The 27258-nt window shown below is 44.2% G+C and overlaps 1 protein-coding gene across 2 annotated transcripts; it reads left to right on the forward strand.

Moving 5' to 3' along the window:
• The first annotated feature begins 541 nt into the window (after positions 1-541).
• Positions 542-25960, forward strand: ago3b (argonaute RISC catalytic component 3b). 2 transcript variants are annotated; one of them, XM_079570903.1, is made up of 20 exons: positions 542-667; positions 1272-1518; positions 8118-8280; positions 8399-8519; positions 9881-10089; positions 10792-10928; positions 11922-12056; positions 12288-12375; positions 12523-12670; positions 12754-12873; positions 15806-15949; positions 16505-16638; positions 20617-20801; positions 21672-21831; positions 22184-22274; positions 22404-22598; positions 23565-23699; positions 23811-23912; positions 24017-24216; positions 25576-25960. In XM_079570903.1, exons 2-20 carry the CDS (start codon positions 1500-1502, stop codon positions 25682-25684), a joined length of 2595 nt encoding a protein of 864 aa, XP_079427029.1. In that variant the 5' UTR covers positions 542-667; positions 1272-1499; the 3' UTR covers positions 25685-25960. The 2 variants fall into 2 exon arrangements, with proteins under 2 accessions (XP_079427029.1, XP_079427030.1); XM_079570904.1 differs by having other exon boundaries at positions 15806-15928.
• Positions 25961-27258: the final 1298 nt, after the last annotated feature.

Consider the following 27258-nt stretch of genomic DNA (forward strand, 5'->3'; position numbering starts at 1 on the left):
CACAATGACCAGACAGGTACGTATCAACTCGTCTAAACTCAGGTAAGAACATATCTCAGTAAGGAAAAACGGTGAACTATTCCTTTAAGAATAAAGGGGTGTATAGGCCTACCTGTACCACAGCATAGAAACCACTAATATACAATTATATGAACAATGTGATTGGCCTACAGGTATGCCAGCTGTAAATGTATGTTTATGATGAGACTTCTGTATTTTCTTCTCCCAGCTTTACTTTGAGAGATATGTATGTGTCCTTTAGTGGCCCCTGTCAGTGCCTATTTTGCAGCCCGTAATAAACACCTTATTAAATTACATTGAGTGAAATAAGAAACTTGAACGTGTCACAACAGGTTACAACACATACTAACCAACTGAGTTATTTTGTTGACATGTTTTTCTTCCTCCTCATTACCCAGTAGCACATTCCTGGAGTTCCTGGGATGTTTTTTTTTTTTTTTTGGTCGTTTTGCTTTGAGGCTTTTATTGTGAAAAGGCGCCTCCGGTGCGGCTTTTGTAACTTGACAGACGAAGAAGAGACATTTCACACCGGTTTGTCGCCGACACCGAGCAGGGCACCGGGGCTGGAGAACCCCACATATGGTAAAGACAACATCGATCGCCCCGTTTTTTTATACCCAGGACCGCAAACATCGGACGCGAAGAGGTAAGTTTCCAATACCGTGTTGAATTGTGAGATGACATTTCGGCGCTCGTTCGCATTCGTCGCCTGAAGCTAACCGACTGTTAGCCGCTAATGCTATCAGGGACTTCCTAAATGTTTGGCATTTCGTTCAAGTGGGGACGGTTTAGCGTGGAGGGACGTTACCACTGATACTTTTGTGTGCCTTGATGATTTTTATTATATTTGTGCTGATCATGATACTAGACATGAGATATTAAATGATAAACGGGTCCAGCTTATCTTTAGAAACTGGGATATGCTTAGTTAAAGTTATTCCTTTGACAAACGTGGGGTTCGTGTTTGTTATAACTAAACCGTTAAAACTATTTTTCAATAAATAAGTTACCCCATATTTAGAAACTATAGAAACATGGAAGTGTTTTAACTAGGAGCAGGTCTGGTTTAGTTGTGTGTCATTTCACGTAGTTTTTTGAAGTGGTAGTAGTTTTTGACTTTAGACCCGCCCCGGACGAAATGCCAAACATTTACGTGAGCCAGGCAAAAATGTCACTGACAACTCCAGTTTTGGTTGACTTTAGTGCCAGAAACCACAATAACGTAATATTCACTCCCCCTGTTTCCGCAGATACATTAGATAAGTTGTTTTAAAGCGGAACCGGTGACATTTTTGACAACTTTGGAGCTCGTAGTTGCTCCAAGCGGACCGACTCGTCTGAACTCTGCGAGCCCGACAAGGGGGGCAGGATTCCCGGGGAGCGTGGGAGCTTCGAGTCGCCGCCGAAGGAGTTTGTACACCTCCAAGGGGGAGAATTACTCGATCAGAGCCGGGTCTTCCGGACACAGACCCTCATGAATGGACGTCGGAACAACAGGTGGGAGCCCATACTCACTCCACGGCCATGTTGCTTTACCTAACCTAATTTGGCGTTCAGGTGTTGGGTTATTTTCAGTGCTAGTGGTCGCTGCTGCTGCCTCTCGGTTGTAGCTGTTGGAATTTGTAGCGTAAGATTATACTAAATGAGATTATACTGTAGTTATGCGTGGTATTTTTTGGTGTGAAAGTATACCATTGAAAGTATAGTGCAGTCTCGCCTGGAAGTAGTAGTAGTGTTGAGTATGTGTAGTGGCATTGTCATTCATTGGATGGTTGTTGGATGCAGCTCTCAAACAGAACACAGTCTTCTTGCCGGCTTTGTTTTACTCCTAGGCCAGTGGCTCTCAAACTGTGGTACTTCAGCTTCTTCAAGTGCAACTCTGGACTTTATTCATGTTAATAAAATAACATTTTCTTAAAGGGACTATGTGGAGTTTAAACATGTTAAAATTATGTAGTTCCAGAGCCCACACCTTTTCACCACAACTGCCTCTAAAATCCTGCACTGTCACTCAAAAAGTTGTTACTCCGGGTCTGAATTGGCGTCATGCACGAGCTTAAAGGAACAGGCCATCGCTTTTCCATACTGAGATATGTTCTTACCTGAGCTTAGACGAGTTGATGCGTTCCTGTCTGGTCTTTGTGCGTGCCCTCAGTCATGCAAAACGACCAAAGATGTTTTTTGCATTTGGCCTCTCCCAATGTATTCCTGCGGCTCCGAATGGGGTGAAGTTAGAAGTGACCAAGCTCTTCCACGGGCACAAAGACCAGACAGGTGCGTATCAACTCGTCTAAGCTCAGGTAAGAACATATCTCAGTATGGAAAAACGGTGGGCTGTTCCTTTTAATGAAGAAGGTGCAGTTACACGTATGGCCTGGGGTCGCAGTAGTGAGTATAAAATGGCCAACGCTCATCTAGCCCCTTTAATGCTTTAGTAATACGTTTCATTTGGTGTTTCTCAATGCAATTCAGTTTAGGTCCAATTTGACCTAGTTTAGTCCTGGTTTAATTTTTATCTAGACCTGGTGGGTCGACTGTTTTATGAAGTGTTACTTGGTGCAGTTATATTTTGACAGCTTTTTGAACTCAGTTTCAAGCTTTCAAAGTCCTGTGTAAAGCAGATTTTCTTCAATGTTAGTCAATACACTGTGAAAATAATCTCAAGGACCACTAGTTAAAATAAGTCTGTTTAATCACGGCTTCTTTTAGTAATATTTTATGTTTTTCTGCCTCTAAATTTCTCACTATTTCGGTATACTGTGTTTGACATTCGAATCACAAACAAAGGTCAAACAAACGTGACATTTAGTGACTCCTTATTACTACTCTAGTGTAGTGTATTCATTCATTTGCTTTTCCAAACTGTCCTGTTTTATGTATCTAACCGGACTCGCGCTGGGTCCCTCCACAACCTTTTCAAACCAGTCCCACTTGTTTCCTCTCCTTTGTCTACGTCACTGAGGTGGTTGTAGCTGTCAAACGCAGCTGCTACACCGTCAGCTGGAGGTGAGGGCCAGATTCTAACATGTGGACCTCTGGGTTTTTGAGGTTTTCTTTGCCGTGTAGGAAAGTCTAAAGACAGGGGAAGCCCATGAGACTCCTCGCCACCTGCTGCTTATTTGGACATTGTTTGCCTGGATGCTTCATTTGCCTGAACTTTACATTGCCTTGCTTACTGTTTCATTGTTTTAGTGTTTGTGCAGTCCTGTGAGGAAACTCCTGTTGCGATATTGGCTATACAAAACAAATGATTGAGTGGTCATGATATCACACACTGAGTGAAATAGAAAGGAGTGATAATTATGTTTCATCGACGTAATGGTTGAACATCATTATAGGGTGTTAGTCACAAGCTGTACGGTAGAGTCACGCACAGTTACGATTGTGTTTGTATATTTTTTTGGTTCACTTTAAGCAAACCCTGGTGCATTACAGAAAAAGTCCACTTTAATTTCTGTGCAGTTTGTGAATGGGCTGAACCTGAAACGGGTGCGGACAAGTGCTTCCAGACCAAACTAATAGGATCACTGAGTCCTCAAACCAACAAGTGTGAACGCAGAATCTGCAGAGAGAATGAAAAGCTGATTTTTGGTTGTCTATGGTTGCGTTAAAGTGATCTCTGTAAGTTTGCAAAGTGAGGAGGGATAGAGGGAATTTTTTAAATAAACAATCAAATTCCTCCCCTCATGGACTAGAAAGCCACCCCTAGTTTGAAAATGAGGAGAGCAGGAACAGAATTTTCAAAAGTAAATGATCATGCTCCCTCCCCTCCTGATTGGACCTGATGGTTCACAGGAAAAGCTCGTCTCATTGGTCAAAGTGGTTCCCCGGGGTTTTTGATTACTTTCTGAAATCCGCGAAGGCAGGGACTTAAGAAAAATAGGATTTTTTAATACTCATGTTGCCTCAAATTTCAGACTCGGGCGGTCAATTATACACAATCTATTGAATTTGTAAAGCATTTAGACTTACTCACTTTAGGGTACAACTGGTATAATATAAAAAAGTAGCGGTCGACCGATATGGGTTTTTCTAAGGCCGATGCTGATATGTTGGGAAGATAATTGACCGATGCCGATTTTTTTGGGGCGATTTCTTCCAGATGTCTGGTCTCTATAATCATCTAAAAACAAATACTTGGCCGCTCCAGCACCGGCCGATTTTATTTCATTACTTAAGGTGATTCAATCATAGTTTCTGTCCCAGCTTTGACTAGCTTTCATTAGCATTAGCATATTGTTACAAGCTGCAATTTTGCGCGGCGATCAAAGATACAATAGTGGTTAAAACTAACTCAGCGATGGAATTCTCCAGATTCTGCACTTCAAAATGACATGCAGCATGTTGTCCATATTGACAAAGGTTTAGTGAAACTTGTGTTTTAATAAATTTGAAGCTAACCAATTTTCACTGCGATGTTTTTCACCTCCCCTGAGGCCTGGGAGTTGTGGGAGGACTCATTTTAAAGCCCGGACTTTGCTCTTTCCAATGCAAAAAAACGGGAAGTCTCTATCGTATTCGGTGCCGGAAATATCAGCTTTTTTTGGCCCTAGATCGGCCGATTGCCGATATTATAAAATCCCCAAATATCGGCCCAATATATTGGTCGGCCTCTTAAAAAAGTATTCAAAACAATTTGATTCTTGTAATGCTTAGTTTTAGAGCCTGGTGGACACTGAGACAGACTTGCTTGAATAATTGAAAAAACGAAAATTGTTTTTATAGAATTTCTGAACTTTGTCTTTTTATTCTTTTGTTGTAGAATCTGGATAAGGCCTATTGTAGTGTAGGTACTGCAAAAAGTATTGTTCACATAGTGGTACAATCAACCAAGTACCGTTTGGACACCACTTGGTCCATGATTACAACATAAACAATGGACATATCTAATGCATTGTACTTTGATATCAACTAGTAATTGTTCTTTGACGCGACCAAATAGTAGATTAAAGAAACATTTTGGGTATTATTATCCACAAACTCAGCAGATTTATAATTCACATACCGTATGCCTGCTCGAACCTAAATGACACACTCCACGTCTAAAGAGCGTTGTCTGGTGTCATCTGAAACCCCGCGGCTCCATAGTGACCCGGGCCTCTCAAACCCGCCCGTTAACCGCCGCTGTGGAAGGAGCAGAGTTAATCGGCGGTCGATGGCGCGTGCTCAGGACAGCAGTCGATTGTAGCCGAGGGCCGGCGTTTGTGTGTCAGAGCCAGAGCGTGTGCTTGTTATTGATGTTGTTGGGGGTGACGGCTCAAACTGGTTCACAGAAATGGACCCCTGTGCTCCCAATAATCATCTTTTAGAGTTTAGTTTTGTCTGTCACCAGCACGAGCAGCCGGGAATTCTCGGAAAAAAGGCCGGAATTCTTTCTTAAACCTCTGGACCAACTGCGCATTTCACCCAGTTAAATGAAAAAGATAGAATAGATACAGGAATCTATTTCAAAGTAAATAGGAAAAGAGACTGACAGAACTTAAAAGGGGTGGGACTAAATAAGTGTTTACTTCCCCCCACTCCTTTTCGGACAGCCTAATCTCAAAGGTGCAAAAGGTAAAACAAAATTGTTTGTACTAAGATGTAAATGTATTGAGTTGCACGTCTGAAACTGAGCTCACAACTGCCACAATCATGGCAGGTTGTATTTTGAGTTCGTATGAGTTTGTGTTTTTATGTTTTGTTTATCCATCCATCCATCCATCCATCCATTTATTTTCTTCCACTTGTCCGTTTCCGGGTCATGGGGGCAGCTGTTGGAGCTGCCCATATCACATAGCACCATCCCATCCTGTTTTGTTTATGGTCCGAATAAAGATTATTCATTCATTCATGAAAAATGCAGATGTTTCTATTGGTGAAAAGTAATACCTCTAAAAACTTGAGCTTGCTTCTCCTAAGACTTGACTCGTAACTTTGCTGAGAGCGGGACATCACCAGCTTTATTTTTATTGCAATAATGGCATTGTAGCTCTAACTGATCACCAGAAGCCTGTTCAGTATCGCTGTCATGTTTGTCGTCTGATATAGAGAGGCACAACCTTGAATGTTCTGCCGAGTGGCTTTAAATAAAGTTTGTGCAATCACAAACACGGAATAATATTTCACAGTCGTTTGGGTTTTGACCTGGTTCTAAATTGATGGGGGGAGAGCCGTGAAAAGAGGGCTATGAGGAGATGCTGTGTCCTGTAACAAGACGGATTATAAATGATATTTGAATTCAGGGCAATAGAAGTTCATAATTGAAACGAGGAGCACCAAATTGACAGCATTAAAGGTGTTGTTACAGTTCCGCATGTTTTTTATGTTTGTTCTGAGCTCCCACCTGGCCCTGTCTCTATGGAAACAGCCTCAGGGACTGTTCACACGGAGAATCTCGACCAGGACTGGATCAGGTCTGGAGACTGGATCGGAGGCTCCCCCTGTGTGGGCCAGCGACAGGCCTGAAATGTAGTTGTATGAGTTAGTGAGGCTTTGTGAATCAGTTTCTGAGTGAATCAAGGCAAAAAAACTAAAAAACTAAATCGGGACCAAAACTAGACTAAAATTTAGCTAGATTAGGAAAAGAGGTTTTCCGTGGGGCATTGAAAAGCACTTGGTCATCATTATTAGATTAATTGTGCCAAAATGAATGCCTTAAAGCAGTACTAAGTAGCTTGTTTACCTTTATAAATCCTTTTCGTTGTCCCTCTGGGGGTAATACAAGTGTTAATGGGATGATTGGGGAGGTCTTTAATCTCCCCCTGGTGTCTCTGGCCAGAAAACCACACTTGCAGCTTTCCCTGCACCGGGTCGGAGTCGCCAATACACGCTAATAGAACCACAAAGAAGAAGCTAGCAGGCTAACGGGCAAAGCTAACTGCGGGCTAGCGCTACTTAAACAGTATTTACAGCCTAGTTTGAGTGAAAAAATATATCTCCATTGTGTAATTGGATGGACAATATCCCTCTCTCTCTTTGTCTTTTCTGTCAGCGTAGTATTTACTCTCACAGACAATAAATTAGTAAAAAAACGTAACTTGCTACGACACCTGCAGTGGCGTTTATGGCCTCTAGGGGCAGGAGTTACTTAGTTCTGCTTTAAATGTCATTAAAAACATTAAACTGGATTCTGACTGGCATTAAATTGAACTATATTGGAAAATAATGACTTTGCTTGACAATTTTTACTGCATAAGTTTGATTAAATTGAAAGTACAAAAGTGTGCAAACTCACTCCTTTTCCTGTTTTAATGCTGCTCAAACAAACTCACTAAAAGTCACTAAAACTAACAAAAGATATGGTCCAAAACTTATTCAACTGCAGTTTTGGCTGAAATTGGATGTCATTTGTCTGCTCAAAAGTAGTTTCCAATTAGCTTTTGAATATTGAGATTTTCCTTCATTCCTCTGTTGGATTGAGTGTCTGGAAATTGTAGCATTGTGGCTTTAGAAATAAAGTTAGGTATTATAATGACATTACAAAGTATTAATTTGGACTGGAAATATTTTGGCTAAAAGGGAATGTTTGCATAGTTTTGCTTAAGCCACAATATTGACTTCCTGCGATTACGATTTTGAGTCTCTTACTCTGCAATAACGATAATTCCTCAATATATTTTGTCTGTCTTCTATTTGGCGGCCAACTCTTCTCAAATCTGAAACCTTCTTGCGAGTTTGGCATTTGTGAAGAACCGATGGCGCATTGGCGTCGGTGCAAACGCCCACACCTCGTCCCGTCTGCAAAGGCCATGCTCGTCAACAGAACAAAATGTCACCAAACTCCATAACCTTTGAAACGACGACCACTATCACACACACGCAGGACAGTTTTTTTTTATTCAGTAGGAAACAGATTGTAACGAACCTGAACATCTTTTAGTCGACTGTGCCCACTTCCTTCCTCAGTTTCTCCCAAGATTGTTAGTGTTGATTGTGCCTTTATTTTTTCAGAATTTTCCACTACTTTTGTGTGGGGCCTTAGTTCATTCATGACTTAGTTCCCCTGATGTAAACGATCAAACGCTGACAATGTTGTTGTTATGTTCAAGATATATTGATTCCAACACCCCAGTCAGTGCACTAGACTTATTTTTGTGCCTTGTGTGTTCCCGTAGGAGCCCAGTCCCTGTTTTCGTTGCCGCGGCGACCTGGCTATGGCACCGTCGGGAAACCCATCCGGCTCCTGGCCAACTGCTTCCAGGTGGAGATCCCCAAAATCGACGTGTATCTTTATGAAGTGGACATCAAACCCGACAAGTGCCCGCGCAGGGTCAACAGGTAACAAAACCGTGACTCTATGACGCTCCGTTTTTTTTAAGTTTGCCTTTTAAAAACTGCATTGAAAGTGTCGTCAGCGTGTGTGTGTTGAGTTTGGTCTTTTTGCTTTGTGTCACAGGGAGGTGGTGGACTCCATGGTTCAACATTTCAAGGTGACGATTTTTGGGGACCGTTTGCCCGTTTACGATGGGAAGAGAAGCATGTACACCGCAAAGCCGCTGCCCGTCGCCACCAGCGGGGTAAGAACCACATGAACCAAAGATACTGAGCACCGCACGCCGGGAACAGCCCACAGGTTTGAGAGGTGCCCAGACTCGGACACCGTTACCGTTTTGGCCCTTGTTATACGCACACAATTTATACAGATGAAGAGTCAAAGTCCTTTACAGCAACATAAAAGTAAAGGAAGACAGATAAACATAAATGTAATAATTAATTAGTTAAATACAAAACTTTGGAGATTAAACAGCAGTTGTCATATTATGCAGCCAAATAGAACTGTTTAAGAGTTAAGAGTTGAGGCCTGTCTCACATTTTCAGGAAGATTTTTCCAGATTTTAGCGGCATGAATGTAGTTATTTGTAAATGGCACTGAGTCTGTGAGTGTAGAAGAAAGAATGTTTGGTAGAGACTTTGTGTTGCACTGTGTGGGTGTGATTGAAAAGGTTTGAGTGAGTTTTCTAGGAATTTTAGTGGAATGTAGTATTTCATTATTGCAGGGACTATACGGTGTTTAAAAATGTCAAAATTAAGTATTTTCCTCCCCCTACATGTTCCAGCCATGTCCTAATGTGTAGAATGAGCCCAGACCTGTTCACCACAACTGCCTCTAAAATCCTGCACTGTCACTCAAAAAGTTCTTACTTTGGGTCCAAAGTGCCATCACGGGCTTAATATAGACACTGCAGTTACACAGATGAGCTGAGGTGGCAGTGGTGAGTATAAAATGGCCAACTCCAGTCTCTTTCATGAATTATAAAGTGTGTAGAAACCAGGGACACGAGTTGAAAATTAGATCTGGCTATAAGCTCTATATCAGGGTATAGGCATGTTTGCTCAAGGGCTGATTTTCTTCATCATCAAAAGACCAAGGGCCGGACCCTCCAATTATAGGTGGAAGTAAAGCATCACTTTGTACAAATGCCACTGTTGTACATCATATATGCCTAAATGGGTGTTCTGCTAAGAATTTCACAAGATTTTAACAGGCATTTGATCTCTGGTTTGTGTGATAATAATTCTCAAAAATCATCTTGAGGGCCACAGGTTCGGATGGAGGGCCGGTTTTGGCCCCCGAGCCTGGCATTACCTACCCCTGCTGTTGTAACTATGCTGATTGCATTGTCCCTGATTGATAGAAAAAAAACCTGAAACACACCCTCACTGTGTTTAGTCCTGACAGAGACCACTCTCTCATCCACTTATCTGTGGCTGTCGTCGACTGCTTTGCTCTTTGTGCTTAGGTCAGAAGAACAGGTCAAAAACGCCAGTCTTTAATGCTACATTCTGTTCTCTAATGACCACTGTTTTGTATCATTGCTATATCAAAAAACACTGTTGACTTTAACAATTAATAAATACTATCCTCTCTTGTCCTCAGGTGGACTTGGATGTGACCCTGCCCGGGGAGGGGGGTAAAGACCGTCCGTTTAAAGTGACCATGCGGTTCGTGTCTCTGGTGAGCTGGCACATGCTGCACGAGGTCCTGACGGGGCGCGCTGTTCCCGAGCCGCTGGACCTGGACAAACCGATCAGCACCAACCCAGTGCACGCCGTGGACGTGGTGCTGCGACACCTGCCCTCCATGAAGTGAGGACACACTTTATTTACATGGAAATACGTCCCACAGTCATTTTTGTAACAATCTAAAGACTGGCTCTGGAGGCTTTGTCTGGGAGCTTTTAGATCCTGCAAAAAGTTAATTCAAAGGTTTTATATTTCAGCCACACTTGATTAGTTCCTACCTGATCTTACTTTTTTTATGCTCACTACATTTTAAGAACATGTATCTACAATTCACACTTCACAGTCTCTTCAAAACGCTGTGAAACTGTCTCTAAATGAGGCACGAGTGGAGTATTTCCTGTTGATGTGTTTCAGAAATCTGATCCAAGTCGCCCAGGAAATGATGGAGACATCCTGAGCCTACTGTCCTTCTCCAGCCCGTCTTGTTTACACAGAAACATTTAACATCTTAGCGTTTTGGAGTTTGGTTCAATGGGCTTCTCAAATACAGTGTGGTTGATCAGACTTTGCATCTCACTTTGGTTGTTATTTGACTGTGGTGAAGCAGACGGACAATGATGACTTACAGAGAAAATCCTGCTACGTTTTAATTATTAACTGCCGATATAATACAAGAATCAGTTGTATGTCGTAGAGGGTTTGTAGGTTTTATACATGGGAAGAAAGTAGAGGGAAAAACGAAAAAAGAACATGATATTTTTTACATGTATTAAACAATCTCTTGTAACTTGGTGTTTACTTAGAAATCTCTCTCCTCTCTCTCAGATACACCCCTGTGGGCCGGTCCTTCTTCTCGTCTCCGGAGGGCTACGACCACCCGCTCGGAGGAGGCCGGGAGGTGTGGTTCGGCTTCCACCAGTCGGTCCGCCCCGCAATGTGGAAGATGATGCTCAACATCGATGGTGAGGAGCTGGTTCACTCACATCCCGTCACCAACTTGATAAAGATCACGTGCTGCCTAAAAACATGATCATTCACACAGACGCTTATTTTGATCCTAATTCACTTAAGATCAGACAAATACGAGCATACTACATGTTTGCCTGGGCTCCAGAGTGCATCCAATTCAACTCCCACACAACGTAGAAACAAAAGTAAAGTCGGCACTGGACAAAGATGCAAAAGATCATTGGCTGAAAGAAGTGCAGAAGATCCTTCAAAGCACAGATACTACGCTCTGATTATATTGCAGTGCGTTTCTTAAGTGTGTACCGTTCCAAAATTGGCCCAGAGAGTGACCTACTTTTGCGCCGAATATGGTTAAACCAGCTCTCTTGCATTCATACTCAATGGTAAATATGGATGCAGTACACCGTTTGGCCACCAGCGTCAAATTGGGGGCGCTGTTTCACTCCTTTCGCAAAGTTAAGGAAACGTTGTGGTGTCTGGGTCAATTTTCCTAGTTTTCCAGCTTTTATTGCAAAGGTTGTTGACATCAACAAAGGTACGGGTTAAAAATTGACTTGATGCTGAACTGACACTTTCAAAATGATCGAATATGGTATTTTCTTTGTGTTAAATGAATAGGGTAAAGTCACTGTAGGTACTGGAGATACAGGTGGTGGTGGTGTTGTTTACATTTTGCACTATATTGCAGCAATTGTTGATTTTGTTCTACTAAACCTAGCCTAGTTAACATTTGTTGTAGGTTTGTTGTAGGTTACTGAAAACCAAAAAAATAAAGTAGGTATTGTTATTTGCAGTTATGTGACATCGCACTTTTTTGGGCATCCCTGACCTAAATGATGCAATCAGCTGCACAAACCCAAAATGTCAGTCTTGAGCTCTGTTTGTGTTAACCACTCTGCCATCATGTTTCCAGATTTACACTGGAATGCTAAACCCATCCAACAGGGCTGAGGATTAAGATGAAATGCTTTTTGTGTTATTTCTAGTCTCGGCCACAGCGTTTTACAAAGCACAGCCCGTGATCCAGTTCATGTGTGAAGTTCTGGACATCCACAACATCGACGAGCAGCCGCGGCCGCTCACCGACTCTCACCGCGTCAAGTTCACCAAAGAGATCAAAGGTACAGAGTGTGAGGATTACACTCCCTCGTCTCCTCTCTCTCCCCTGGAGGCAAACCACAGTCTGTGCTGCTATTTTTAGATGAAAGGGCTTTTTATGTCCGCCTGGTTTATTTTGGGATCCTTTTGCCGCTGCTCATTAAGTGGCGCAGGTCATTTTAGGAAACGCTTAAAATGAATCTGGTAGAATTTCTCTGTTGATCACAAATAATGTAATGTTTTGACGTTTTCAGGTCTAAAAGTCGAAGTAACACACTGTGGAACGATGAGAAGAAAATACAGAGTTTGCAACGTGACACGACGACCAGCCAGCCTCCAGACGTAAGTGATAATGCATTTGCAGTTCTTTATTAAAAGTCATTTGGATCGGTTCTGGATAAACATTTAGATTTATGCCATTTATGTTTGGTTGACAACAGCTTTAGAGATTGTATCATATATGGTGCTTAATCTTTTCTTTTCTTGCAGGTTTCCTTTGCAGCTGGAGAACGGTCAGACGGTGGAGCGAACGGTGGCGCAGTATTTCAGAGAGAAGTACAGTCTGCAGCTGAAGTTCCCGCACCTGCCCTGTCTGCAGGTGGGGCAGGAGCAGAAGCACACCTATCTGCCCCTGGAGGTGAGGACACATGGAAACAATGGCGTTTGATGGTTTAGTCTTTATTTATGGAGCCTTTTCCTTCTGTTCCCCTTGTGCTGCAGGTGTGTAACATTGTGCCTGGTCAGCGCTGCATAAAGAAGCTCACGGATAACCAGACCTCCACCATGATCAAAGCCACGGCTCGCTCCGCTCCGGACCGACAGGAGGAGATCAGCCGACTGGTTAGTGTCTCGTAATCCACACGGACAAAAGAGCTAAAACTGCACGACATGTGGCTGAGTTTTGGGGCGACAGTTGCTCAGATGGTGAAGCGGTTTGTCTTGTAACTCGTAAGGTTGGCAGTAGGGGTTGGTCCATATCATACCGTGCACGGTAATACCGGTATAGATTTTGCACACCGGTGTATACTTTCATACCGCGGTAGATGAGATCATTTGCATGCGTAGCTCATGTCAGAACCACACGGAGATGCTGCTCCGAGTCACTCGAAGCAGCAGCATAAACATGACTGTGGGGGTTTCAGGGGCAGCGCCTAAAGAATCTAATGATATGAAGGAAGTTTGCTGCTTTTTTCGCTCATATTTACGAGGAAAGGATTTGCGTCCTGGATGAACTCCGGAGAGTTGTAGCATCACCTAGCTCGCTAGGAAGAAAACCATGTTGCAAACACGGTTAAAGGCTAATGATATCCTTCTCATCACAAGTGCTCTCGTAAGTCTCAGGACAAGCTCATATACGCACTTTCCCCGCCCTCTTTCTTTCTTTCCCTCCTGTGTGTGTGTATGGGCGCGCGTCAGGGATCAGGAGAGAGACGCGAACAGGAGATATAGTGAATCCTTTGAAAGTTATATTTAATTTAACTCATATTTCTGGCAAACACGTGTCCTAAACACATTATTGTCTGACAGTAAAAACACAAGTAAACTGCACAGAGGCAGGTGAACTTACAGGAGCATTTTACTGTTATGGAGATGAAGGCCCAAATAATTGTAGCAATATTATTTGATCTTATCTTCTGTGTTTTTCCAGATGGAGGTAGAGATTTAGGTGAATTTAGATGAATAAAGAGAATAAAATAGCTGTAATTGAATTTTCCCCATCAGCTAAAGGCTTTGATTTTTATGTATTTTGCCAGGTGTAAATAATACCGCCAAATAAATCGTTATCGTGATAGTTCTTTTTCATACCTTGATACACATTTTTGGCCATATCGCCCTGCCCTAGTTGATAGTTCAATTTTGTAGTTTGGCGTTGCTTAATCCCGGTCTTAGTCCGGTTTTAAACTTTGCTTCGTTCATAAATTTGTGCTGCTACACGACCCAGCCAATAAAGTGTAAGATTATCTGGAGATGCTGCAGTTTTGGAAAGGTTCAGCAATGGCTACCTGAACATCCTGAATGACCAGGTACAGTATGAATGGAGTTCTTCTTCCCTGATGGCACAGGCATTTTCCATGATGACAATGCCAGGATTCATCGGGCTCACATTGGAAGAGTGATTCAGGGAGCATGAGACACATAGGCCTCAGATTCCAGATCTTTACCCCAGTGAGAATCTTTGAGATGTGCTGGAGAAGACTGGTCACACTTTCCCTTCATGAATACAAGATCTTGATGAAAAATTAATGCAACACTGGATCTTTTCACAAGCTTATTGAAACAACGCCACAGTGAATGTATGCAAAGCTCAAGGCGCTACAACTAAATATTGGCATGTGAGCTTTTTTTGGGGTCAGTGTATTAATGATTGAAAGAAAACTTTATGGGCCATAAAGGCATTACGGCAGGGGTGCCCAAATCCTAAGAGTCAAATACGACCTTCATGAATTGGCACATTGTGAGAGATGGTGCTTTTTTTTTTACAAGTTTCATAATTACAACCTCAAAAACATACATTTTACTGCGGGGAAAGAGCTGGTTTAAAGGTTCCAAGCCTAAATAAAGGTGTGGGGCACATGTTTAAACTCTGCACTCGGTAGAAAGCCTCTCTCATACCTTCTCTCATAACCACCATCAAATGTCCATGCATTAGATCTAGTTTCGTCATTACTTTATCCACCTTGTTCCTGGGGCGGCTCATGTAGAAACAAGGATGGGGAGAATTTCCGGTCAGATGCCGGAAGTTGTGCTGAGCCATTGGTTTACATTGGTTTCCCGGGTGAGTTTTCGTTTCACAAAGCGGTTTATTTCAACATTTCAAGATTATTTCTAAACGATCAGCCTCCGTAACATTTGAAAAGATGTCCTCGCGCAGCTGTGGAACACGTTTCGATGTTGGCAGCTGAATTTAAAAAACACATAAAAGCACACACACATAATTATGAAGAAAGCCTAAGCCCAAACACTGTTAACATACGACTGACAGACCTGCTCACCCTGTATGAGTGATATGAGTCGAGCCCCGTGAGGCGACACAAGCTGAGCTTGGTCTGAATAAATTGCATTTTAAATTTCTTAGTTTTACAAAGAGCATTCCAACTTTTTTCTGGTTGTTTTTGTGCAAAACCGTTGCCCTAATCAAACAGATATGGCCTTTTTCCGCGTAAATGCGGCGTATGTAATGAGCTTCGTAAACAGACTGTAGCTCAGTTTGATCTGAAAATGTGAAGATCTCCACGGATATTTGACCAATCAACACGAAACATAAAGTTTTTATGCTGACAATCCATTCTCTAAGCCTAAAGTGCCACATCTGAGTAAAGTCTTTGTGAAAGATCGCAGAATTAGAAATATCCACAGAGGTTAAGGGGAGACAACTTGGCCAACACGCCCACGGGTCAGAAAACTCTTTTATGGAGCGATTTTCAGTCAAAGGTTTATTGTGAGCAGCTAATCACGGCTTGTGGTTTAGTCTCAGCTGTGACAGCTCGTGTTCCCACATGGACTACATCTCTAAAGCTCATAAAAAGTGGATTAGAGTGAACGTTCTCCATGCAAACAAAAAGTGGCCACGGTCATATCGGAAATCTCCCCCCATCTTTCACGCAAAGGCTCATGGGTGTAGGAATACAGTGGATATTTGTAGTATATAGTTGGATAGTTGATCTAAATCTGTGTTACTGATTCTTCATTTAAGCATCATTATGTTACATTTTTTACGACAATGAAAGGATTTCCGTGTCACACCTAAAACCTTTCTGTCTCTGTCTTTCAGGTGCGCAGCGCGAACTACGAGTCGGACCCGTTCGTGCAGGAGTTCCAGTTCAGAGTTCGGGACGAGATGGCTCAGGTCACTGGCCGCGTCCTGCCGGCCCCCATGCTGCAATATGGCGGCAGGGTGAGCTCTGAACCCTTTATGGTACCTTTCCTTTAATCACGCTTCATTTGCATGTTGTCAGTCTCTGTGTGCACTACAGCCACTGTCCACACATTCCTCACAGATTTTACTTCAGAGTCTCATTCAAATATTTTTTTTCCTGAATGACTGCATTTCTCCTATAAACAAAAAGATACCGATAACGTATATTTTCTCTAAATTTGTCAATCATTTCTGTTATTGCCTATTATTTTTATAAGCTTTTTATCCTTCTTTGGCAACTGGATTTGGCATTGATCTCTTTGCATGCGCATGCTGCAATAATCTTTCATTTATTATTGATATAGATATTTTGCATATCCAGCATAAACATAAATGCATTTCAATTCCACATGTACAGTATATATATATATCTGAATGAAGCATTGTGTTGCTCTTAACTTGATTTAAAAGCAACTCTTCATGAGGAAAAGTTATGCGAGTCCAATTCTTTGAAGACACAAAACTACACTGCACTGTTTATAAATGTGTTTGTTGATATTAGTGTAGTTACTGTTGGTGCGAATCTGAGCAGATCAACCTACGCTGTGTTTTCAGAACCGCACCGTGGCCACTCCCAGTCACGGCGTGTGGGACATGAGGGGCAAACAGTTCCACACCGGGGTCGAGATCAAGATGTGGGCCATCGCCTGCTTCGCCACGCAGCGCCAGTGTCGCGAGGAGATTCTCAAGTCAGTACTTTTTTTAGTCACTATGTTTACAGTTACAAGCATGTTTATGATGAGGGAACAAGTATTTAGACATTTTAGAACGTAAGTCTTTTTTAGGGGTGTGGCAATATATCGATTTTGCGATATATCGTGTTATTTTTCGGGATGATCCATCCATTTTCTTCCGCTTTATCCGGGGCCGGGTCGCGGGGGCAGCAGTCTCAGCAGAGATGCCCAAACTTCCCGATCCACACACACTTCCTCCAGCTGTTCTGGGGGGACCCCGAGGCGACACCAGGCCAGCTCGGAGACATAGTCCCACCACCGTGTCCTGGGTCTTCCACGAGGCCTTGTCCCACTAGGACATGCCTGGAACACCTCCCGCGGGAGGCGACCAGGAGGCATCCGAAACAGATGCCCGAGCCACCTCAGCTGGCTCCTTTCGACGTGGAGGAGCAGCGACTCTACTCCGAGCTCCTCCCGGGTAGCTGAGCTCCTCACCCGATCTCGGAGGGTGCGCCCAGCCACCCTGCGAAGGAAACTCATTTCGGCCGCTTGTATTCGCGATCTTGTCCTTTCGGTCATTACCCAAATCTCATGACCATAGGTGAGGGTGGGAACGTAGATCGATCGGTAAATCGAGAGCTTTGCCCTCCGACTAAGCTCCCTCTTCACCACGACAGACCGATACAGCGACCGCATCACTGCTGACGCCGCACCGATCCGTCTGTCGATCTCACGCTCCATCCGTCCCTCACTCGTGAACAAGACCCTGAGATACTTGAACTCCTCCACTTGAGGCAAGGACTCCCCACCGACCTGAAGAGGGGAAGCCACCTTTTTCCGGTGGAGAACCATGGCCTCGGATTTGGAGGTGCTGATCCTCATCCCGGCCGCTACACACTCGGCTGCAAACCGCCCCAGTGCGTGCTGAAGGTCCTGGTTTGTTGAAGCCAACAGAACAACATCATCTGCAAACAGCAGAGATGAGACTCTGAGGCTCCCAAACCGGACACCCTCCGGCCCCTGGCTGCGCCGAGAAATTCTGTCCATAAAAGTAATGAACAGAACCGGTGACAAAGGGCAGCCCTGGCGGAGACCAACACGCACCGGGAACAGGTCTGACTTACTGCCGGCAATGCGAACCAAGCTCCTGCTGCGGTCATACAGGGAACGGACAGCCCTTAGCAGAGGGCCCCGGACCCCATACTCCCGGAGCACCCCCCACAGGGCACCACGAGGGACGCGGTCGAACGCTTTCTCCAAGTCCACAAAACACATGTGGACTGGTTGGGCGAACTCCCACGAACCCTCGAGCACCCGACGGAGGGTATAGAGCTGGTCCAGTGTGCCACGACCAGGACGAAAACCGCATTGTTCCTCCTGAATCCGAGGTTCAACTATCGGCCGGATCCTCCTCTCCAGCACCCCGGAATAGACCTTACCGGGGAGGCTAAGGAGGGTGATTCCTCTGTAATTGGAACACACCCTCCGATCCCCCTTCTTAAAGAGAGGGACCACCACCCCGGTCTGCCAATCCAGGGGCACTGTCCCCGACCGCCACGCGATGTTGCAGAGACGTGTCAGCCAAGACAGTCCTACAACATCCAGAGACTTAAGGTACTCAGGGCGAATCTCATCCACCCCCGGAGCCTTGCCACCGAGGAGCTTTCTCACCACCTCGGTGACTTCAGCCCCGGTGATGGGCGAGCCCACCTCCAAGTCCCCAGCCTCTGCTTCCTCATCGGAAGACGTGACGGCGGGATTGAGGAGGTCCTCGAAGTACTCCTTCCACCGTCCGACGACATCCCCAGTCGAGGTCAGCAGCCCCCCACCCGCACTGTACACAGTGTTGGTGAAGCACTGCTTCCCCCTCCTGAGGCGCCGGATGGTTTGCCAGAATTTCTTCGAGGCCGACCGATAGTCTTCCTCCATGGCCTCCCCGAACTCCCCCCAGACCCGAGTTTTTGCCTCTGCGACCGCACGAGCTGCAGCACGCTTGGCCTGCCGGTACCTCTCAGCTGCCTCAGGAGTCCCACAAGACAACAAGGCCAGGTAGGACTCCTTCTTCAGCTTGACGGCATCCCTTACTTCCGGGCGCCACCACCGGGTTCGGGGATTGCCGCCGCGACAGGCACCAGAGACCTTACGGCCACAACTACGAGCAGCCGCATCAACAATGGAGGAGGAGAACAGAGTCCACTCGGACTCCATGTCCCCCGCCTCCCCCGGAATCTGGGTGAAGCTCTTCCGGAGGTGGGAGCTGAAGACCCCACTGACAGAGGGATCCGCCAGTCGTTCCCAGCAGACCCTCACAACACGCTTGGGCCTGCCAGGTCTGACCGGCTTCCTCCCCTGCCAGCGGATCCAGCTCACCACCAGGTGGTGATCGGTTGACAGCTCCGCCCCTCTCTTCACCCGAGTGTCCGAGACACGCGGCCGGAGGTCAGACGACACAACTACAAAGTCGATCATCGACCTCCTGCCTAGGGTGTCCTGGTGCCACGTGCACTTATGGACACCCTTGTGCTCGAACATGGTGTTCGTTATGGACAAACCGTGACTAGCACAGAAGTCCAATAACAGAACACCACTCGGGTTCAGATCGGGGAGGCCGTTCCTCCCAATCACTCCCTCCCAGGTCTCACTGTCGTTACCCACGTGGGCGTTGAAGTCCCCCAGTAGAACAATGGAGTCCCCAGTCGGAGCACTATCTAGTACCCCTCCCAGGGACTCCAAGAAGGCCGGGTACTCTGCACCGATGTTGGGCCCGTAGGCCGAGACAACGGTGAGAGACCTGTCCCCGACCCGAAGGCGTAGGGACGCGACCCTCTCGTCCACCGGGGTGAACTCCAACACGTGACGGCTGAGCTGGGGGGATATGAGCAAACCCACCCCAGCCCGCCGCCTCTCCCCGCGGGCAACTCCAGAAAAATGGAGAGTCCAGCCTCTCTCCAGGAGTTGGGATCCGGAACCCAAGCTGTGCGTGGAGGTGAGGATGAGGATGATGTGATGCCAATACTTTTTATTCTGATATCGATTCTTTTGATGACGTCATGCATATTAATGAGGTGGCATTCACTAGAGGCCAACAGTGATCAAGAAGTCGGTTGAGTTTGGGTTTATTTATTCTTTTGGAAAAATGACTGTGGTTTCTTATTAACCCCCACTTTACCCGAGCGCATTTTCCCCAGTTCAGCTTTACCCAATTCTAAAAGCTTCTGGACAGGAGCTTTTACAGCCTTAGTGTGACGCCTCATTTGAAAGCTTGAAAGTCACTTTTTTGTTGCTCTTTCGTGGATGTTTTGTTGCTTTTTATCACTCTTTAGTCAAGTTTTTTTTTCACTTTTTTGTGTGTGTGTTTAGTGTAGCTTTTCCGACACATTTTTGTCGCTCTTTTGCTGTGTTTTTGTTACATTTTTAAAAGTGTTTTTTATTGTGCTCTCGTCTTTTTTAATCGCTTTTTTGTCATGTATGACGCTTTTCGTTGCTTCTTTTTGTCACTTTTTCATCTCTCTTGTTGCTTTTTCGTCACTGTTTAGCCGTATGTTTTTGTCGCTTTTTATATTGTGTTATTGTTGTTTTTGTGGCACGTTTTTGTGGCTCTTTTGCCACGGTTTTGCTTTTAGATTTGGGTAATGCCAAACTAGAAATAATGTGCTTGGTTCATGTGGGGGTGAAAAGGTTAAATGTAAATGAAGTGATGCCACTGACGGATCAATAGACCTATTTCAATGTCAGGGATCATTTATTCACTTATTCATTTAAGAAAAAGTGGAACAAGGCACATGAACACAAATATCAATACTGAATAATATGTTGTATGTTAAAAAAAGGTAAAAAATCATAGGCTATTTTTGTGCAATATATGGATTATCGTCATCGTGAGTCATGTATATCATATCATGTATCATATCGACTCGTCAGGTACCCAGAGATTCCCACCCCTAGTCTTTTTACAAGCATTCATTATCATTCTGTCCCATCGTTTCGTGACAGGAGTTTCACAGATCAGCTGAGGAAGATCTCGAAGGACGCCGGGATGCCGATCCAGGGCCAGCCGTGTTTCTGTAAATACGCCCAGGGAGCCGACAGTGTGGAGCCCATGTTCAGGCACCTCAAAAACACGTACGGCGGACTGCAGCTCATCATCGTCATCCTGCCGGGAAAAACGCCAGTCTATGGTAAAACACACAAAAGTAAACCCAGGGATTGTAGCAGCTACTTTTTGAGCTAATGATTTGTGTGAACATTTGGACAGCCTAATCTAACAGGCAACAAATCTACGTTTCTTTGAAAATAATGACACTGCTCAACTTAATTTGCGCCATGCGTTCAATCCACCCATCCATCTTCTTCCACTTGTCCATTTCCGGATCACACTGCACCAGCCCCTTATGGCTCCTCCTGCAGATGGTGGGTCCACAGAAGGACGGCCTCACGATCCTCAGGCCTGTTGGTCTCTCATAAGGGGCTTCTGAACCGCTCTTTGTCTGACCCGTCACCTGGGATCTGTTTGCCATGGGAGACCCTACAGGGACATGAAGCCCCGGCAACAGAGCTCCCAGGATCATTCTGTTTCTCAGACCCCTCCACCATGTTAAGGTGGCGGTTCCAGGAGGGGTCCATGCGTTCAGTGAAAACACAAAATGTATGGTCCAACATGTTCAACTGCAGGTTTTGCTGAAATTTTCTTTAAAATGGCTTTCAGTTGTGCATAAATATTTGCTCAAAAACAGCTCTTTATGTAGTTTATTGTAATTTATCCACATTTTACATACTAGTATTCAACTTGGTTACAAATCTTTAGAAAAGGGCTTTGAACCTGCTGCTACCTGTAGAAACCCTGTGCAGTATCCAGTATTTTCTTAACTAAAGGAAGGGCATTTGGCATAAAAAGCTTCCACATTATATTTTTACGCTAACCGCGATTTCACACACGGCTTCAAGTCTCCTGTTGTTGCTTTTGTCTGGTACAAACAGCCTCTATTTGTTTGTCTCGAACGTTCTTCCCTTGATCAAAAACCCTTACCGTGCCCCTGTGTGGTCCGCAGCGGAGGTGAAGCGCGTTGGGGACACGCTGCTGGGAATGGCCACTCAGTGCGTTCAGGTGAAAAACGTGGTGAAGACGTCGCCTCAGACTCTGTCAAACCTCTGCCTCAAAATCAACGTGAAACTCGGAGGCATCAACAACATCCTCGTCCCACACCAGCGGTAAAGATGTGTCCCAGTGCTTAAAAATAATAGTATTAAGGTTTTAGAGCATTTAAAGTTATGTACCTCAGCTAAAATGATGATGGCCTTTGTTTATAATGATAATGACCAACTTTTTAATTAGAAATACATAAATTCTGTCCCAAAACACATTCGGCAGCAGAATGTGAAATGTTTGAAGTTATTTGATAGATTGGTTGGGATTGTGGCATTAATAATATTGATTCTTGGGGTATTCAAAAGCATTTAATTAATGTGTAAACTGAAACCTTTGACAACCAATGGTGTTTTTGTAGTTTCTGTGTCAAATGAATGTCGTACTTAAGCTGATGTGTTTCCCGTTTGCCCTCAGTCCTTCAGTTTTCCAGCAGCCAATCATCTTCCTCGGAGCTGATGTCACACACCCTCCAGCGGGAGACGGGAAGAAGCCGTCTATAGCAGCGGTAAGACACAACTGCGGCTATTTTGTCTCACCAGAAAAAGAAACTACTGGGGTTTCCTTATTGAAGATATGCCAAAATAAAAGAAAGAAGTGAGCCATGCACCTTCCTGAACCTCTCTCTCCTCTGCAGGTGGTGGGGAGCATGGACGCCCACCCGAGCCGGTACTGTGCCACGGTGCGGGTGCAGAGGCCCAGACAGGAGGTCATCCAGGACCTGGCCTCGATGGTCCGGGAACTGCTCATCCAGTTCTACAAATCCACCAGATACAAACCCACGCGCATCATCTTCTACCGGGACGGGGTGTCGGAGGGGCAGTTCAGACAGGTACTGACGCCGCAGGAATCGGAATCTGCAAACACTAGGGGCTCAGAAGGGAGAGCGAGTGAGTGGTGGAGGTTGGAGGAGCAGAGGGCACAGATTGGCTGCCTCGTCTCAGTCAGATTACCCGAAGGCAGCTGTGGCTACAATAGTTTACCACCACCAGATCAGGCTTGTAAACCACTATACATGTGAGCCGTTATGACTTTTATATGTCAGAACTAGCTCAAGTCTGTGCTGTTGGGTTTAGTATTATTGTTCAGGATTCACAGTTATTTGCATGTGATGTAGGTATGAATAGGGCTGGGTACCATTACATTTATTTCCGATACTGGTACTTAAACGATACTCGGTTTACGATACTGATACTGATTTCAATACCTATACTAAATTATTGGTCGTCTAGAACCAGAAAACAGAACTACATTGTTCACTTATTTCTTAAAAGACCATTTTTTTTCAATTTGTATCATTTATTTTAGCTGAAGCAACCAAGTCACTTCCTCCAATGCTGTCCCTGGACCAAAAGGCATCAAAACTGATCTCTAAAGATGTAAAAAATAATCCTACCATGCTTTTGATACTATATTTATGTTAGTGTACTAGTAGTTTATTAGTATCCAGCCCTAGCTATGAGTGTATTTTACTAAGCGCTTGCTAATGTACAAAAGTGCATCAGCAACGGAGTCATTTGTGCATATTTTATTTTATATTCATAGTGATGTGTGTCATTTTAAAAGCACTAGACAAATAAGCTTTCTTTCCCTTTAACATTCATGACAAATATTCGAAAATCGACATGTGTTGTTATGGCAGCATGGTCTATTATCCTGCTGTATTCATCCACACATTTAAATCTGTACATCTATAACTTTACTATATCTATAGCTTTTGCTCACCCCGTCTACTCCAAACACTACTGCACTTCAGATGTGGACAAACCTTTTGAATCTTTGTGAAACACTCGTTCAGGTGCTGTACTACGAGCTGCTGGCGATCAGAGAGGCCTGCATCAGCCTGGAGAAGGATTACCAGCCGGGCATCACCTACATCGTGGTCCAGAAACGCCACCACACCAGACTCTTCTGTGCCGACCGCAACGAGAGGGTGAGTGTCCCTCTAAAACAGGCCAATAATTACGATCGGCCATAGATTATAATAGACCTAGTGCATCATGTGGGCAAAGTTGTTGTTAAGAATGAACCTTGTCATTTCCAGGTCGGTCGAAGTGGAAACATTCCTGCCGGCACCACAGTGGACACAGACATCACTCACCCGTACGAGTTTGACTTTTACCTCTGCAGCCACGCGGGCATCCAGGTACGGAGTCTGACATGTGTTTTGTGCAGCATTTGTAACATAACAATAGCCACTAACAATTTCTCCATTTCCTCATTCATACCCTCTGTTTCTGTGTTTTGAAGGGCACCAGCCGCCCCTCTCACTACCATGTCCTCTGGGACGATAACTGCTTCACGGCGGACGAGTTCCAGCTGCTGACGTACCAGCTGTGCCACACATACGTCCGCTGTACCCGCTCCGTGTCCATCCCCGCCCCGGCTTACTACGCTCACCTCGTGGCCTTCAGGGCCCGATACCACCTGGTCGACAAGGAGCACGACAGGTCAGAGTCACCACATGATCACCAGGGTTATGTCAAAGCCACTCAGTACTGTGGGATCAGTGATGCGTTCTGAAATGATTAACCAGAGGAGATTTTACACGGCAGAAGCAAGTCAAATGGATGCTTTTTAATGCAAATCTGCAAATATTTCATTTCTTAAAGGGACTATACGAAGTTTAAAAATGTTAAAACCAAGTATTTTCATCCCCCTACATGTTCCAGCCATGTCCTAATTTGTAGAATGAGCTCAGACCTGTTCACCACAACTGCCTCTAAAATCCTGCAGTCACTCAAAAAGTTGTTACATTGGGTCCAAAGTGCCTCATGCATGAGCTTAATATAGAAGCTGCAGTTACGCATGAGGTCTTAGGTGGCAGTAGTGAGCATAAAATGACTAACTTGCATCTAGTCTCTTTAAAATTCCCAAACATTACATCAAAGAGAGGGAAAAGAATTGGACAAAAGGGGCAACTTTTCAACTTTTGAGCAAATAAATTGTGGTCAATTGTGGGTGGGGGGAGGTTGAATAATTTACTTTAAAGGGAATTGTTTTATTTCACTGTTAAAACATGAAAAAGCAACATGTAGTAATAACTGTAGGCGCAATTTTCTTCATGTACTTTTACTTATAAGCTTTGCCCCCCCCCCCCCCCCCCCCCGGTGGGCCTGCGGGGGGAACCACTGTTTTAGCCCATCATTTTGGTATTTTCTGTCATAATTTTCCATTAAATTTAGAATTAATGCCTGTGTGAATCTAGTTTAATGCTTTTTAATGACATTAACCTCTTAACCTCCGCCTTAAGTGGAGCATTTTCTCCGCTTCAGCTTTACCCAAATCTACAAAACTCATCGATGCGGAACATTTCCCTCGCGTTGTTGGCATTTTTAAAAACTTTTTTTTTCATTGCTTTTTTAAAAGCGTTTTCGTCACATTTGTGCCACATTTTCATCGCTTTTTGTCACTTTACTGTTGCTCTTTTGTTGCGTTTTTGTCACACATTTTTATAACTTTTTTGTCGCTTTTTTGTGGCTTTTGGGTCATGTTTTGTCACTTTTTCATCGCCTTTTATCATGTTTGTTTTTGTCGCTCTTTTGTTGCATTTTTGACACTTATTTAAAATGAAGCTTTTAGATTGGGGTAAAGCCAAACTTGAGAAAATGTACTTGGTTAAGAAGTCTTGATTTTGACCAAATTAATTTAATGTGCGACAGAAATAGTTTTAAAATGTAAATCACTAAAGTTATTGTTCTCATTCAAGTATTTGGGCACTGCAGTATGTTAGATGTATTTATTCATGATTTTTGCTGAATATTTGTTCAAGGGCATGTTTGATATTCCTCTCCTCTCTGTCCTGTCAGTGCGGAGGGCAGCCACGTCTCGGGGCAGAGTAACGGCAGAGACCCCCAGGCCTTGGCCAAAGCCGTTCAGATTCACCACAACACGCTGCTGACCATGTACTTCGCCTGAGACCCTCCGATACCGCTCCAAACCAGTCCAGTCCGGCCTGAACCTGAACCTGAACCAGAACCGGGCCGACCCCTCACCTCTGCCTCTGCGCTGGTGCTGCTTTGGGCCACAAGAGGGCGACAAAAAGCCAGAGAGGAGTATAGCCACGATATGCAACTCAAAACCAGCTAACTGCCTGTGCGCTAACGCCATGCATCTCTATATCCGCATGTCCTTCACTTTAATTCAAGACCTACGTTTAGCAGCTGCGCTATTGTCGTTTTTATTTAAACATTTCGAACGACGGCGCATTCGAAGGTAGAAGGAAAATGGTGTTTTGATTCATGGCTGAAGCGGGTAGCAGCCACAGTGACTGGTTACAAAAAGCGCTGGTTAAAATGTAGACAGATTTACATTCATGTTTGTTCGTCACGAGTGCGTCTAGCGATGACCTTGTACTCGTTTTTTGTTTGTGGATGGATGGTGTGAGTGATCGAATGCCATGGCAACACCCTGTTATAGTGAGGAGATCCCACGGAGAAAAGAAACTGGACTGAAGGTTCATTATCCACTGACACATCCTTTTAAGTCAAACACTGGCTTAATTCACTTCTTATGAGTGATTCTCGACTTTACACCACTTCAGGAGATATAATGCTTTTCAAGTACTACCTCAAATAACTAAATCGATTCTGGTTCTCAAACTGTGGCGTTTTTTCTGGTGATACTCGGGGCTCCAGTCTAGACTTTACTCATTCCTTTTGGATGCAGCTTCATGTACGCTTCAGTCTTATGTTTGTGATTTGGCTTTTGCAGGTTTAGATATGATTATTAGCCAGTTTAGGCACGACTTAGCCCAAGTTTAAGTTGGTTTTAGATCCTTTTTAGACCAGAGAAGGACAAAATTTAGCCTTAATCATTTTGTGGACTACAATATTTAGTCAAAAGTGATATTTTTGCTGACTAAAATGACACTAAAGCTAATTTAACCTCTTACCACCCGCGTTAACCGAGCACATTTTCTCCAGTTCAGCTTCTCGACTGGAGAGTTTACAGACTAAGACCCACAAAACTAATCTAAAAGCTTCTTCCTCGATATGATTCACGTTTTCGTTTCCTTTTTGGTTTTCATCATGTTTTCGTCACTTTTTTGAGGCTTGATCACAGTAACACTAAGGAAACTCAATGCAACCAAAACGCCACAAAACAGCAATGAAAATGTGATGGAAAAAGACACAAAAATGTGACAAAAGCGTGACTAAAACATGACGACAAGAACAAAGAAGAAGCTTAGATAGGTTTTGCAGGTCTTAGCTTTAAAATAAGGCCTATAGGCTTTAAACTGTCCAATCGAGAAGCTTTTAGATTTGGGTAAACTGTAGAAAAACTGCTCAGGTTGGGATTACAGGGGTAGGCCACAGTTTTGACATCGTGAGATATGTTCTTACCTGAGCTTAGACGAGTTGATGTGTACCTGTCTGCTCAGTCATGCAAATGTTGTTACATAGAACAGCTTTGTAGCTTCTAACTCGTCCCAGTTTGGAGCTAGACCTTTGCATTTGTGTTAGCATTTAGCACGCACAAAGACCAGACAG

The sequence above is a fragment of the Gobius niger genome, assembly GCF_951799975.1.
Source record: "Gobius niger genome assembly, chromosome: 14".
In the NCBI taxonomy this organism is placed as follows: Eukaryota; Metazoa; Chordata; class Actinopteri; order Gobiiformes; family Gobiidae; genus Gobius; species Gobius niger.